The 16,497-nt window shown below is 46.6% G+C and overlaps 1 protein-coding gene across 5 annotated transcripts in view; it reads left to right on the top strand.

Moving 5' to 3' along the window:
* Window positions 1–16,497, top strand: part of GRIA3 (glutamate ionotropic receptor AMPA type subunit 3) — a 154,891-nt gene that overhangs the window by 127,599 nt on the left and 10,795 nt on the right. For 2 of the 5 annotated variants that reach the window (XR_012044781.1, XM_072877152.1), the window contains exons 13-14: window positions 6,108–6,355; window positions 6,915–7,029. The exons of 1 other annotated variant lie outside the window; for it this stretch is intronic. Coding sequence is in view for 3 of the 4 variants with exons in the window: in XM_072877152.1 (XP_072733253.1) it covers window positions 6,108–6,355; window positions 6,915–7,029 (363 nt within the window). In the remaining variant the exon portion in view is untranslated. The remainder of the gene's footprint in view (window positions 1–6,107; window positions 6,356–6,914; window positions 7,030–16,497) is intronic. 2 more of the 5 variants (XM_072877153.1, XM_072877154.1) reach the window with 1 other exon arrangement.

The following is a 16,497-nucleotide window of genomic DNA, read 5'->3' on the forward strand; positions in this document are numbered from 1 at the left end:
AAGCAACTCCCTAAAACCCATGGATCTCAAAGTGATCCCCAAGCCAGGCAACAGCACTGGTACCAAGGCAGTCTGCTGGCATTTTTTCACTCCTGTTTAGTAACTTGCTTTTTAATGGTTCATAAGCTACTGGATTCATTAGCTGCTGTAGAAGAGCTAATTGCACACGTGGAAGAAAAGCAATGAGTGATGATAATGAAGCTCAGGTTCACACTTAACTACCTAAGTTCATATCAGTGAGGCGTGCATCTGTATAAAGGCAGCATGTATTATTCAGATTAAATACCTGCACTGTTTTTAGTACAGACCTTTGTGTTTTGTATCAGCAACATCTGTCTGAGTTAGGGCTATAAATTTCCCTTGTTAAAGAGCGGTCACAGGACAGGTGTAGGAGGGGAGTGTGTTAACTCTGCTGCTTTAGGTCCTTTATCGATGTCTCTGCCTACCTTTGTGTGCGTGCCGTGGTCAGGATGCTCCATCCGCCTTGCACTTGTCTCACTCCCATTTGCTGCACTTCCCTGTTGGATTTACTGCATTTCAATGTATACTGGCCTACTCCAAAGTATATTAAAGTTTACCTAGCCTGGACCCAGCCCTGAGACCGGGCAGCTGTAACGGGTTTCCTTCTGGGTTTTCTCCCTCTCCAGTATGCCCGTTCCATTTCTTACACTGATACTGCCCAGCATGAAACGTTCTCCTGTTCTTCCTCATAGCCCAGCTCCTGGATCCCAGTAATCCATTGCCCAGCTCCTGGATACTGGGGGGACCTTTTCTCTTTCTGTCCTCCCTCTTTTTTTTTAGGCTTGTTTAAAGCCTAAAACAAGCCTAGTTTTGAAGGCTTGTTTTAGTTTTGAAGACAGAGGTAAAAAATTTAACATCAGTATAATCTAAAATTTTAAACGTACAGAATAAAAAAAGGAAGAATATATAAATTAATTTTAAAAGTAAAATTGATTTGGGTGAATTTGGCTCACGACTGGATGATCAACAATAATCACCTTTAAGAGAACATTTTGAGCTTGACTGCTGACAAATAATTTCCTGGTGCCTGTCATAAGAAACAAAGGACCATTTTGATAATTTTAATAAAATATGCCAACGGCGTGCATGAGGCAGGCATTTTGAAGAAGACCTGCAGGTCACAGAGGAGGTGGCAGAGAGGCCAAAATGTTCTAAAGTGGGCAAAGGGCTTCCCTGTAACATCCTTTAACTATAGAGGAAAAATGCTGTTTCTTTCAAACATGATAGCTTCACCGCTGCTCAGCAGTGGAAGGAGGTGACGCGACGTCACTTTTAGCAGAAGTGCGAGACAGATGTCTGCAGAGGGGAAAGGTAATTCGGTCAATGGGAGAAGACTTCAGTCACAAAGATATTTTAGAGCTAAATTTAACCAATGTCAAGGAATCGTCCAAGATGTGCTGCGTTTTGCAATGTATCTCTAGGCGGTTTGGGATGTGCAAAAGTGAAACCAAGGCATCTGGTCCCGCTCAGCTGGAGCCAGGTTTGCGGGTGTTGGGTTTTTGTTGTTGTTGAATGGATTGAAGAAATAACTGCAACTGAGAGGTAAACCTGCCTCCGTTCGGCTGCGTGACGCGTGCCCAGCCCCTTTGATGCTACGGCACGCTGTGGGTTTGTTTGATTTTTCATTTCAGTACTGGAGCCAGCCACACATCAAAACTAGGAGAATTAGAATGAAAGACGGTGTTAAAATTGTGGACTGATTGAATTGGCCCCTTCTTTTAAAATTAACTCGTTGCTACCCAGAAGCAATGTGTATTTATGTACCAGTTAGTAACGGGCCAAACGAAGTGACTCCTCAGCACGAGAAAGGGAGCTGCCTACACCCTTGCACTGAGGTGTGCGGGGCTCATCCTTCTGCATAAACATCTCCAAATAAAGAAAAAAGCCAGCACTATTGACAAAGCAAAGGCCAGCTCTATTTATATCTGCAGTAAGGCTGCGATAATGAAAAGATGCTTTAATGTGTCCCAAGGCCTAGATGAAACACTGCAAATGTTGCTTTTAAGAAAAAAATGATAATAATATCCCCTTGAAATCCCGAGGAAATGTGTGTGACGGACTTCTTGAGAGCAATATCAAAGAAATGAAATAGGAGTTGCAGAGCACAGGGAGTTACTGCAGTTATGGGCTTTGAATTGGTTTAAATCTTTGCTTTTAAGCTTTTTTTCTAAGTATCTCTTTAAAAGTAACACTTTAATGAGAGGGAAAATGTTTTACTGCCGCTGAACTCTAGCAGCAGTGCAGATCTGTCAGACCTTACCTTATTTTGGGGTGTAAATCCTTTCTCTATGGTTGCTCCTGCTGTCTGGCCCCTCTCGCAGGTGTCAGACTCCCGGGGGGGCACGCAGGCGCTGGCGGGGCTGGGGGCTGGCGTGAACGTCTGCAGAGGAGGACAGACGGGTGAAAATGTTCCTTCAGCACAGGATTTGCAGCTTTTTTGTTAGAAAGGAAAGAAATTTTCCTTTTCTTCAAGTGTTTTAGGGGCTTCTGGGTTTTCTTTTGAGGCAGTTGGAAAATTGGAAAAAGGAAAATATTTACTCAAAACACCGTCTTTCATTTCACCTCGTTGCGTCTTTGACCAGCTTTAGTCAACTGGTTGTTTCATGTCATGGAGGAGGTGTTAAATAGGGCTCCTGGGGCAGAAAACGCTCTCGAGCACTCCTGAGCGGGTTCACAGGTTTCACAGCTCCGCTGGTGGCACTGTCCCTTCCTCTAAGAAGCCTCATCGTAAATCATTATTTTGGCCTTGTGAATTTAGGAGAACGGCTGCAAAAAGCAGCGCTAACCAAGCAGGACGCAGTGGCCGGAGCCCGTCACCTCCCTGGTCCCCGCTCCTGGGACATCCGTGGGTCCTCACCCAGCCTCCCCCAGCCAGGCTCCGGCTGCTCCGAAAACAACACGTGCCCAATTAATTTTATTTTGACCTTTCCCAGTCAATACCCGCTGTGTTCATTTCTAGCTTGCATTTTTGTCTACTTCTACTAGATCAGACCGCTGTACTCATTTAGTTAATTTGCTAATAACAAGATATTATGAAAATCCCACTTGGCAGAAGAAGAGGTGGGCAATGATCATATAGAAATGTCCTGATTTTTATTAACCACGTCATCCAAAGGAGTTAAATGAAGGGAGCAAACTATAAAGCTTAGGCTATTTGTTAAAGTTGAAAAGAGATCCAGTTTTGAGTTGTGGAATTTGGTTTTCTGAAGCATGAATGATGATATTCACCCTTTGCCCTTGGAGCAGGGAATGTGCTTTGTTTGGACCATTTGCAGCCCTGAGCGTGCTGTTGGCACTCATCAGATAACTGTTATTATTAACAATGCACAGATGTATTGGCAATTGCTTTTAGGTAGTCAGGCCAGCTGGAAAGAGTTATGAAAGAACTTATTAAAGACAGATATTCCGGTGTCAGTTAGAAGATGAAAAGGAAGAGAAATTCTGGTTTATCTGTGTAATTAAAGGCACACTCTGCAGAGGAAAACAAGCAAAAGCATACGTAGTGCATGCACAATTTTGGAAGGCTAACCACTTTAGCTTGCTGAGAGATAGGAAGAGAAAGAGTAAAGCTGTATTTTTACCTTCCGTTTGTCCCTTGGATGCCCGTTTGCAAATATAAATGGGCAGGTGCGTTTGTATTATTTATGTTAAAAGAAGATGAAGGTTGTAAGGACAAGCACCTTGAAACTGGGACACGCCAGAACTGCCATTGCTCACGCCGTCTCTGTGTTGGCCAGCCAGGCTGTTTCTGTTACCCTTCTGTGTGCGGGAGCTGCACAAGAAGAGCAGGCAGGTCGGCCGCGGGCAGTGCCGTGCCTTGGGCCGTGGCGTGCGCTGCCCGCGCTGCCCGCGCTGCCGCTTGCGCAGGCGCGCGCAGCTGCCACGCGCGCTCTGCTGCCCACAGGGCACGAGGATGGTGGCAGCCGCAGAGATGGTGACAGCCACCGCCTCCCGGCACCTCTGGTAGCCCCGGGGTCCCCACGGCCCCTCCGGCGGGTGCCTGGGAGCAGTGCTGCGCCCCAGGCAGCTCCCAGCAGGGAAGGAGGTGTGAAAATGCCCATGTGCGTCAATGGGGTTGTTGGAAAAGCGGGAGACCCAGGTCAGCGTGCTCGGAGAGGGCAGCTCAGGTAACCGGTGATAAAGCAGCGAGCAGCGTGTTTAGCTGCTGGCCCGTGGGTGCCTGGCGGAGAGCCCCCGTGAGACGTCTCTCCTTGGGCAGGACCCGCGGCCCCGCTGCCGGCTGGGGCTCGGAGCTGGCCCCGTCCAGGCCCGGCGGTCTGGGCCGGCGGAGGCAGCGAGGCAGGGCTGCGCGGTGCCGCGCGGGGCAGCGAGCGCGCGCTCCCCGCCAGAAGCTGGGCTGCCGCCCTTCCCTGCTGCTTCAGAGCCGCTGCCCTCGCCTCAGGTGATTCTGTGGTGGCTGTTGCAGGGGGAAGCCAGGCAGATTCCCCGATTCCTCCCTTTACCTGTGTAAGGACCATTTCGGGCCCCATTTATATCCCCCTTCCTTCCAGCGCCTCTTCACTCCTGGTGCCGGACAAGCGAGGCCGCACAGCCCATCTTTAGCAAGAAACGCTCTCAGCCGAAATCCCTCTTGCTTGCTTTTCACACCCCAGCACCCAGCCAGCTCCTGACAAAGCTGCGCTGAATTGTTGTCTCTCTGATTTCCTGTTGTCGATTGGGCTGATTTTAATTGGTTTGCATTTTCAGTTGTTTTTCAGCTCATCAGGAAGGATAATTAAAATAAAATCTTGCCCTCCGTGCTCCTCTCCATCCGTCGTCGCGACACTAGCTGAGCATGTTAATCTGAAGAATGGTGAAGGCAGGGCTTACTCCCTGTGAAATGTTTGGAGGCTGGTTGTTAAGCATTACGTTATTCGAAACACATTAAATTGTCCTGAATGAGAGGGAAACATGTCTCAATCATCAAGCTGATGGACATTAACAGTCTTCTGCCACAAGTTTGTTAAATTTGAACTAGATTTAGCTACTGCCTGCCTCATTCCCATTCTGCAAGGGAAGCTGTGGACAGGAAACTGGCAAGGAGTAGGAGGCATAAATTCGAGATACCCACAGCTTGGACCGAAAGCCTTATATAGATCCTTTGGATTTCTAGACTTTAGAGAAATACGGTTGGCATTACTGCCTTCTGTTGACCAAGCAGGAAAGTTTAACCGGTAGTCCAGGATAAGAACGCTTGAGAGTCTGAGGGTGGTTTAAATGTTCGTGGTGGGGAAGAGGGAGAAGGGGAAGTAACACATTTCTCAACATTTCCAGGTCTGCAAAACCTTTATGCTGAGCTAGAGGCTGTTAGGATTCTCAGTCTCAAAACGAGAAAAACAGGAAAAAAATATATATATACATGACACGCAAGCAGTTAACCAGCAATTTTTTCAGCTTATTGCTAATATTTGTGTTTGCTGTCCTTTAGGAAAATGTGAAACTGAATTTTGCAAGTTTGACTATTGATTCATAAAGGATTTTGTAATTACTATTTATATCTCTTGTATGAGCATCACTATTAGAAGCCACAAGAGCTGTCCTCGTCTCCTGTGTTGTAGACCTGCCATCGCCGCTGTGAAAAGCAGGCTCCTGCCTTGCTGGGAACTTGTAATAAGCAAATGCCAGTGTTTCCTAGCTGCGAGTTAGCACAAAAACCAAGGCTGAGGATTTGTGCAAAGAGGAGAGGCTTCTTCAGCATCTGTTGGCCGTGATGGATGAGCTAGGATTTAACACCCTCCCTCTGGTTCAGTAGCAGAGCAGCATGCAGGCGGATAAACCCACCGCAGAGCAGGAACCGAGGCGCTGGGCCGGGCACGCACCATTGCTCATGCTGACTGCCAGGCTGCCAATTACATGGCAATTAGAAGAAATGTCTGAGATATGTTTCCCCCTCCCCAACTATTTTACGGTCTGGTCATTGTTCAGGGGGCAATGTGTCTCCCTCCGAGCTACTTTGACTTTTTTATTTGTTATCCTTAATCGGTTATAGGGTGTTAATTATACCTCTAAGCCGACTAAGCCCAAGGAGGTCAGTCTTGTGCCCTTGCCAACATGGCTCTTCATTTCCCTCCTTTCGTCTCTCCCAGAGGTCCAAAATAGCCGTCTACGAGAAAATGTGGTCGTACATGAAGTCGGCCGAACCCTCGGTGTTCACCAAAACGACGGCGGACGGGGTGGCGAGGGTGCGGAAGTCGAAGGGGAAGTTTGCCTTCCTGCTGGAGTCGACGATGAACGAGTACATCGAGCAGCGCAAGCCCTGCGACACCATGAAAGTTGGCGGCAACCTGGATTCCAAGGGCTATGGTGTAGCAACCCCCAAAGGCTCAGCATTAAGGTGGGTGGAATAATATAACAATATCCATGTTGTTATAGTATTCCACCTACCCTGATGTATTGTGTTGTCATTTTCTTTCTTGTGGATTTTGAGGTAACTTTAAAGTTTAAAATCTTCAATATTCCATGGAGTTAAATAAGACGGTAAATTATGGTTTCATTTATATAATGCATCCATTTTTTTAGTGTTCTCTTCGTGTTGTCCTTTCTGATTGTTTGTTGCTGTTTTAATTTTACAGTTCAATGGCTTTTTCAATTTAAATGGTAAAAGCCGAGTTAACCTGCCATATGTGACGAATGTTAACTGCATGATGTGGTGTTCTTGTTACTTTTTTTCTCAAAGACGATTTCCCCATCCCGCACACTTCAGTTTTGAGCAAATGTTATCCTCCATGCCACCTTCCAATATTTAACCCTGTATTTGCTGTACAGACATTTTGATAGCTCCACGTTCTGTGAAATTTTAGCCAATTTGTCCTCTTGTGCTCCTTTTTTTATACGTTACGATTTCCTAAGCATTTGTGCATTTTTTCTTACAAGTTATGTTTTATCGTTTCAAGAAATGCTGTTAACCTGGCAGTATTAAAACTGAATGAGCAAGGCCTCTTGGACAAATTGAAAAACAAATGGTGGTACGACAAAGGAGAGTGCGGCAGCGGGGGAGGTGACTCCAAGGTCAGCCTCAATGTCACCACAATCGGGTACCTTAGCAAAGAGTAATCGGCAAGGCTGTTATTTCACTTCTCAAGGAAAACAAAACAAAACAAAACAAAAAGAACGCAGATGAAAACCATTTGAATAATTGCGGTGGGGGAAAAAAAGCCATTTGCTTGCCCAGTAGCTCTTTCAAAGAAACAGTCTTATTTAATATTGTCAGCAGGCTTGGTCAAGCTTGGAAACCTTATTTAACTAACAGATAGAAAGTCCAGTGTTGGTGGGACCTAGGCAGAGCAAATCAGTACTTGTAACTGTACAAGGAACCAGTGGTCACAGCTGGCTGCCGTACTAACCCCTGAGGACAAGGCGTTGGTCCTTCTCCATGATGTAGCTGTGATGCAGAGTGGTTTTTGAGAGGCTTTTCTCGCCAGGATCAGCTGTGCCAGCCCAGACCTGGAGGCGAGAGGGCTCCCTTCTCCTTTGCTCTTCTGGGGAGGGGTCAGGCAAACCAGTACCAGCACGTGCTGCTTTGCTGGCCTGAACTGGTGCCACCAGAGCCCCTGGGAGGAAGCCTGGTCTCCGGAGAAGAGCTGCTTGGGTGGCTCTGTAGCCCAGGGAAGGAAAGGATGGCTGCTCGTCTAATCGCAGCGTGAGGTCAAGAGATTAGAGTTAAGCGACGATCGTAGCAAAGACATAACGTTACACAGAGATGGTAGTCACCCGTTCGTGCTAAAATAATAGCAGTAATGGTAACATGTAAGGAGCTAGAGCTTGCAATAGGCGAAGCTGAAACGAGATATGTTGCTTGCAACAGGGAAGTGTATCAGTGCACTAAACCGGCAATGAATCTTAAGGAAAGAGGTTTTGGTAGTTTTGCCTAGGATATTCAAATATCACCTTTTGTGTGCCCCTGACCAGTCTTCTGCATGCACCTCTGCAGGAGCACTGCGTCTGTGTTTGCTGTGCTTTTGATCCAGATGTGGATTAAAATCCCAGCTCCGGTGACAGCAGTGGCAGAGCCGTCACTGCCTTCAGCTGAGCCGAGGCTTCCCCCAGTCTTTCAGGCAGCCTGTACGGTAGCGAGACTCTCGAAGTTGCTTTAATGAGCTCACGTATTGCAAAAGTTAACTAGTCTGCTTTCATATTGCCAACCATACCCTGTAAAACTGGCAATTTCTGCAGTCTTTAACCTGGTGAGGAGAAGCTGTAGCTAGACTAGGCTGGGTGCTATTGGTCACCTTGGGTACAGGAATTACCAAGAAAATTAATTTAAAATACATTGTTATAGTGAAAAGTACTGAGATTAATTTTCGTAGTGACACTCTCCTACAGCTAGTAAAACCAGTTCCTTAGGGAACAATAACTCCTAATCTCTCTTATAAAAATGCTTCAGCTTTGGTCCAAAATCAATAATAACAGTGTTTTCAGTAAACCGCAGTTTCGGACAATTACTGCAAATTACTGCTGCATTCTATTAATAAGAGTTGCTTACAGTTGGCTACGTAGGAGATTGCTCAGCTACTCATCTCCGATGTTAGCAAAAGCCACTGTGTAATAATAAGGGAAGGAAAAGCTCTCGAATTCAGGTTTGTTCAATAACTGGAGGTCTGCAGTGCTCAGCAGCAGCCTGGAGACGAGCACAAGCTTTTTTTATGCTTTTCAGCTCTGTTGCTCATCCTTCACGCAACATTTTTATATAACATTATACTTGCCAGTATATTAAATGTTTAATATTCTCCTGGGATCCAGCACCACATTGTCTAATGCTGCCTCCATGAAAGAAAACTCTTTGTACAAACCAGCTTCAATGAACTTCATTGCTTCGAGTTCATTGAATTAAACCCAGCCAACTAATGCTTAGAGCCCTAAGGAAACTAAAAAGGGTTTTTTAAATGGTCATTATTAGGGCAGGGCCATCCTTCTACTTTTGCTTGTGCTGAAAGACCTTTTACAAAGAGTGACAGCCTCCGTTAGCAAGCCCTTGGGAATGTTGAGGGAGTGGAGTCAGGTGTGCTGTGATACCATGGATAGGTATCCGCGATGACACGCGTTTTGCTGGTTTAATCCGTAAATCACAAAGCGCTGTCTTTCCGCGGTTTGTCATAGCATGCTGTGATGAAGGACTACTTGTTTGTTTGAGCTACAGACATGGGCTCGCAGGGGCACAGCTCAGCCGGCAGAAGTCCCCAGGGAGGAGAACATGGGTTGGAGAAGACCTCCCGCAGAAGACGAAGCTAGGGGAGGCGGGGAAGGGGTTAGTTGTTGTTTCTAGAGATGTTGTAAATCAAAGGGCTTTTTTGTTACGAAGTGGCTTTTCTTTTGAGTTAGCGTTTTGTAGGCACCGAGTGCTGCAGGCTGCGATGCCGCAGCGTTGCAGCAGACAGGCAGATGCCTTCCTGGCAGCGCAGACCCCCATCGTCAGCCGCTAAGGCCGAGGTCAGGCCACGTCCCAGCCCCACGGGAGCCCCTCTGCCCTCTGGGGGAAGGCGAGCACCGGTGCTGCCCTCCGGGCGCTACGGCCCCGACAGTCTTGCCGGCCTCTCTCCTCCTCTCCATCCTCCCACCAGAAGCCTGAGTTGCCCTCGTCATCTCATCCCATCTCTCCGGTTAATTGTTTATATGAACACAGCTTCATTTATAGAGCGTTTCAGAGGAGTCGCTTCAAAACTGTTCTTTTTTTCCCTTTTCCCTTAAAGGAGGTGGTAGCTGGGGGGAACCGGAGGGGACGGGGTAGTGCAGGTGCCTCAGGTGGAGATGCAGACCTTGCACCCCGTCACACAGGGCGGCACGGGGACCGTTACTCACTCGGGGCAGCTCTCTCTATCGGCTAAGCTAACAGACCACCTCTCTTAGCTCTGCCAGTAGAGACCCAGGCTTGGGAAATCGCCGCCTCGAGTTTGTAATCAGTCGCTTCGTACCTGCTGCCAACGAGCTGCGTGTAGCTGTGAGTCGTTGCAGACTGATGGTGCCAGTTTCTTAAGCTGAATTCCTCTGTGCAGTCTGATATTCTAGCTTGCGCTGAAAGCCAGAGGTAAGTATGCAGCCCGTTTGCTTGTGCCAGTGCCCATCGTTGTACCACAAAGGACCCAGTCACCCAGAAAATGCCCTCCCATGCTCATCCTCCCTGTGGTTTAGCATGCGGTTCGCCTGTGCTTGGAGATGAATGATTCTGAGTTGTGATTCTGATTCTTGTTATCCTATCTTCATCGCCATTGGAAAATTAAACAGTGACTTCAAATTTCACAAGGCTTTTGAGTCTTACAGCGGGAAAAAGAAAAGGTATTCAAGTGACTTTCTGCAGGTTTGTTAATCTGGTTACACAGACCGTAAGGTTAGTCCTGTGAGCATCCCCTGCTCCTGGGGTCCACTTGTAATTTAAGACTAAAGAGATTGTGCTGTTTTAATGAGATTGTTTTCAAGGCCTCAGCTGACATATGTCTCATTTTCAGTGCTACCAGTATATGCCAGCGATGGTGCGGAGCAGAGGGTGCCGGTCTGCCCTGCAGTATCTTGGCGAAGGGAGTTATTCAGTAGTGGTCCTTTCAGAAGGCCGAAGGGGATCGTGCTCCATCCATATGTAATTTGTCTGTGATGCATGTCAGTACGTGTGGGCTGACTTGGCTGGTGCAGACATTCTGGTATGTGCATCAAAATTTGTTCACTTAGCTCTCCTAAATGAGCATGAATTTAGTTTCATCCGTTGGATTCATGGCAAAATTATACCGTCTTCAGATTCTCTTATACATGTGAGCTGAGTTCTCAATCGTGAGAGAATGCAAAATAGCAGTTATAAAAAAACCATAATCCAGGAAATATGTCACAGTGTATTACGAGTTTGGAAACTAATTATTTTGTTTATTATACAATCCTATCACCTCAGAGCTGAGTGATGGCTGAATAGGAATTTAACAAGGAATAGACAAAAGGGGATGCAGACAGCGGTAGCAGGCTGAGTGACTTAAGTGAAACTAATTATTCAGTTGCATAGGAACAATTTTCTGCTAAGATAAATTTTTATAGTTCTGCTGTTGATACATTTCTTGTATTCTTATACCTTCATGGTAACATTTAATGACAACCAACACAGAAGGAGGTTGTTTGAATGCAGCATCTCACCAACTTCGCATGCCAAGATTCTTCGCTAATTATTTGACTTAATTTCGTTAATATATTCTCTTTTAGGCTGATATCTCTTTTGGAGTACATCTGTGAAATGACATGCGGTGTAATACTACTTCATTTTTCAGTTGTTTCTTTTTAATCGTAGGATTACTTTTCCGGTGTGCTAGTTGAGTTCTGCCCGCAGAGCCATGCTCCATAAAGCATCACATTCCCAAGCCCTTCCGAGCTGTGAGTGCAGCCATTAGCAGATGGGATTTGTTCCCCCATTTCTCTGTGCTCTTTTGCTTTGATACATTTTCAGCACAGCCGTTAGCATTTGCGGCATAATTTTTTGTAAGTGGCATATTTTTAGAAGAAATCTGTTATGCATTATTTTAGATGATACCTGACATCTAAAGAGCACCATTGCCAAACGTGTTGTGCTTTAAAGAGAACATTTGGGGAAATGGCTATCTTAAAAAGATGCAGCACAATTTATTTGAGCAATTTGTTTGAAATTATGTTCATCAGCATGAATTTACTTGCCACCCATTCTATAGGCCTGGGTTATGAGCTGGAAAAAGATAAAATGGCTGGTCAGAGCCAGTGATAGTAGCACAGAGCTAATTCATGCTCAGAGCTAGGAAAGTAATATGAAATTATTGTATTGTGCAAATTAGTGACAAAGCAAAATAATACTTTAAAAGGAAGACACCAGAATATTTGTTTAATTGACAGCTCTTACTTTATAGCATATTAGGAAATAATACTGTGTATGTTTTGTGCCAATAATGAAGTCTTAATGCTCTAGGAGTTCATCGGAGCAACTCGCTTAGAGCATTGCCAAGAAGGGCAGAGAGCCTGCTCTGGTTTGCAGAAACGCCTGTGCTGTTGTGCAGATTGTTTGAGGGTATTTTCCTGGGACTGTAACTAGCAGGCTCAGAACGAGAATCTGGGACGAGCAGGTTGCCCAGGCTGGGAAGGAGCTGGTGGAGTCAGGGCTGGCATCTAAGAATTGGGAACCGTTTTGCTTTGCCTGTGTAACCTTTAGCATCGTGGGGACGAGCTTTGCTGCCTTGACGGAGCTGGACCCGAGTGTGCAAGGAAACGTGCTTGTGCGGTGTTAGCCGCAGCAGAGCCGGGCCTCGTGCAGTGACACGAAGTCCTGCCTTTGTGGCCACAAGGAATCTTAGAGAAAGACTTGTGACTCATGCACTCATTTTGATAATACCTGTGGTGCTTAACAGTTAATTTCCATAAATTGCTTGCGTGAGTAATTTATCCTGCATTGTAGGCATCAGGATGGGAAAAGCCGAGGCTGAGCTCCTTGGGACTGGAAAAGGAAAAAGGAAAACCAGCAGCTGGAAGTGGGGCTCCCAGCAGCAGGAGCAGGGCCCTTCCTTTGAACATCTCCCTGGGGGTCTGGGCTCGGCTGTTTCCTCTGTAATGGTAACTGCTGTCACTTAACGTACAAAGGGAAAGTAAATGCCTTTCTTCTTCTTCTTCAAAGTAATTCTAATGTTTCAGCATTGAGCTCAGGTGGACGCAGGCACTTGTGCTGCTCTGGTGGATTGCTCTGCGCTTGCCAGCACTGTAATCGTGGGTTGGACACCTCTAGCTTTATACGAGCGACGTAGCTCTTCTTTGAATGTCTTGTGTAGCCTTTGGACTAAGCAGCACCTACCTGCAGCCTGCTGAGGAGCCCGAGAGCAGGAGTCGCAGAAGAAGCCATCCCAAGAGGAAAATAAATCATAGAAGACAGGGGGAAAAATGGATGTGTCTAGATGCAAGAGAAAGAGAAGGTGAGGGGATAGCCCGCACGCCAGGTAAGTTGAGTCTCTTGCTCTATCCGTCCAGGTTAGAAAGGATCCAGGCAATGACAGGAAAGATCCACGTTGCTGTTTCAGATGTTGTAGGCTTGAGCATGACATTAAGCATCTGCCCTCCCCTATTCTGCCTCCCTGTTCGAGTAGCTCTTCCTCCCATCCCCTCGCCACATATGTACCTCAAGTCTCGGGCACTGCTGTAAATGAACTACAATGACTTGTTATGGCTTGCATTTCCTAAGCCAATAGGCATGTATTATTGCATTAGCACTTGGCACTTCTATTAAATTACGATCCTGTTAGTACAGAGTTTAATTTGTTTGAGCTACATTTATGAAACATATAAATATACTTTCCTAGAGACAGTTGCTGCTGCCAAACACAAGCTGCAGACGCTCGGCAAAGAGTGAAGGAACTTGCAGTCTCAGCTGGTAACATATCTGGTTCCGTGCAGGTGTATTCAGAGTGTGTGTAGGTGTTACAATGGCATCGTGCATCTCTGTATGTCTTCCGTGTTGCAGGAAATACAGCATCAGTTAAAACACCTGAATTTCAAAGGCATACCTAGTTACTGCAAGGAAAAACCCCACAGATTCCACAAGGATACAGCAGCTGCTCCAGCCTGCCTCTAAAAAAAAAAGGCAAGAAACCTTCAACTGACCAAAAGAACACTATTTATGGGAAAACACAGTACTGAAGACTAGAACAAAGTTCTGTTATGGAGAACTATGGCAGCTACTAAATACTCAGCAGTAACTAAAAAACCCCTCTGCTGATAGATCGTTTGCATAGCATTCAAATGGCCGCTGCAAAACCTGTGTTCAGCACCCTTTGCAAAGCCTCGCGTTTACAGGCATTTGCCGTCAGAGCAGAACTGAAAGCCCGCGTGCCTGTGCAGGGGTCGCTACTGCCCTCGGAGCAGAAGCCCCCCTTGCAGCGGCCACGCCGGGTCAGCATGGCAGGAGAAGCCACCGCCTGTCGCCACCTCCCACAGCTGCTGGCTCTGTTGCTGGCAATGTCACAGCATAAACAAATTTTAAGAACTACTTTGTGTGCTATTTCATAGATAAGATTTTTGTCATCCCATGACACCGTTCAGTACCAAAACGCACAAAAGAGGCAAAATGTGCGGTGACCTCCTGAAGGTCCCAGCCCAGCTGTTGGTGATGGCCGCGGATGAGCCCACGGCCAGCGCTGGCAGCCGGGGAGCTGCAGTCCTGGGGCACTCGGCGCCTTGAGCAACGGGAACCGCTTCTGGCTCTGCTGTTGAGGAAAAACAAGGTCCTTCTGCCAGGGGATTTATTGCTGTGCCCGATGCCTCCGAGCACTATCCCAGCCATCGACATGCAGTGTCTTTCTTAGGTGGCTGGGGGATATATGGGGCTTGAGGCGCCAAGTTTTAATCTTCTAATTTTGAAAGGTCTTTGTCTTTTCAAACTAGATGGCTTTTGCTTTTATCCCTTCCTCTGCCCACCCATAAAGCATTTCAATCCCTCAAATGTTAAATCTTGTAGATGTGCAACTGCTGGTAACACAGGGCAGGGAAAAAATGGCCCAGGTCTGAAATGGTAGCAAAGAGCAACCAAGTGTTCATTCCTCATTAAGAAATGCCTGGTGCTTTTTCCATGAATATTAAATGTTCAGTGTGAAATACAGAAGATCACTTTTTGAGACAGAAGGTAACAAATAGGAATAGTGAGTGGCCATATGTTTTTATGCCCACATTTTCAGGGCTCTGTTCACTCCTGCTTGAAGTACCAGATAACTCTAGGCTTGAAACAAACATAGTGGGTTTTAATAACGAGCCTATTTCCATCCCAAATCTTCCCCATTCCTCACACGTGGGTGTGTAGCAAAACATGAAGTTGTGGCACGGAGACATTGCTAAGTTGGTAAATTATGACAGGCAGATAGGTCTGATCTCGGGAAGAGCAGAGCACTTGGACAATGCATTCACCCACAGGTTTTGTATCTAGTCAGAAGTTATTTCAGTAACAAGATCTGACAAAAAGTCCATTCCATAGTTACAGATCAGGCTGGGATTTATAGAGCTTGGGGGAATAAAGTGCCTTATTTGATTTAGATGGGTTTTTAACCTCAAGCAATGCACTCTAGAGAATAATGCTGGATTTGGTATCTCTTCCTGGATTGTTTCTATCTTCATATTTTAATGATACCAAGATGGTTGTTAGGGAGATTTTTATGGTATCCTGTCAAATTAAGCAGAGTGCCCAGGCTTGATTTCTGCATTTGTCAGTGCCCCGTGCTGCCATGCGCCCGCGCGGGCCGGCTCGGGGATGTGTGGCTTTGAGGGGTTTCTCTGCGGTGCTGGATGCACGGGGCTGAAATCTCGGTGCCAAGCAATGGTGCAGTCATTCGGGGTTGTTCTCCTTGTCCCCTTCAGATATGTACCTCTCGGAGCATGGTAAAGGTGACACTTCCCACATGTCTGCAACAAGCTTCACACTCAGCTTCCCCTGAAGTTAGTGGAGATTTGCCAGTGATACCAACAGGAACAATTAATTCAGTGTTTTCAGTAGTTTTACCCTAGAGGATCTTAGGAAGCGTTTTGAATTAAGAACATGCTTGTTTCTTTGCGCCTTAGTCCACTTGCCTTTCCTTTGACACTATGAGGTGGATTTTAGAAACCCAAACATTTGATGTCTAAACTCTTTGATGTTACAACGTTGTCGGTTGGGTTGTGCTGACGTCAGCTGGATGCTCCAGCCAGCAAGGACAGCTTTGGTCGTAAGAAACAAGAGAAAAATTCCTGCTGCAGAAGTGAGAGTGCTCTAAATGTGCCAGATTCCTAAATTAAAGGGATTAGGTAAAAATAGCAGGGATTAAAAATAGAACAAGTCAAAAAACACTTTATAATGTACTAACCAAGACCTGGTACCACCATGGACTTTCGCCTCCTTCACGTCCCTGGGATTTGGACGGGAGGGTGAAGAGCCCTTTGCAGGGGACGCAGCTCTTGGTCTGACTGCAGTGCTCGGCAGGGGTCGCGGGCTGACTTGGAGGGAGGACATCACGCTTCATCAGTCTTGCGATCTTCAGAGGGCCGGATTTGCCAGAAACCTCCTGCGGCTTTTTGTTGCTCCGATCCCACAAATCAGCCATAAACCTGGCCTAGCCAGAGATTAGACCAGATTTACGGCTGTTCTGCACCCCTGCGGCGTGACACAGCCGGAGCCCAGGGGTGCCTTTGGCGCTGTGATTTTGCCTCCCCTGATGCACCCAAACGGCCAATGCCAGGGTACATTAAAACACAAACAGCTTTGCTGTAAATACCGCGTCCCTAGTGACGTGTGCCTGCGTTTCCACAGTGCTTCTCCAACCAGGGTTATTTGGCATCTGATGTTGTACTGATGGGGAAAAAAAATGAAAAAGGGCATGTTAGTGGCCACGCAGGATTTCACATTGTGGCAGATGCAGTATTAAGCACATCTGGAACTCGTGTCTTTGGCCTTCTAGCCAGACCCGTTTGCAATGGACGGGGCTCCTGTTGGCCATGTTTACCGTAACGTTGAGAGCCAGCGTCCATCTGCCTTCTGAG

The sequence above is a fragment of the Ciconia boyciana genome, chromosome 12, assembly GCF_034638445.1.
Source record: "Ciconia boyciana chromosome 12, ASM3463844v1, whole genome shotgun sequence".
NCBI lineage: Eukaryota > Metazoa > Chordata > Aves > Ciconiiformes > Ciconiidae > Ciconia > Ciconia boyciana.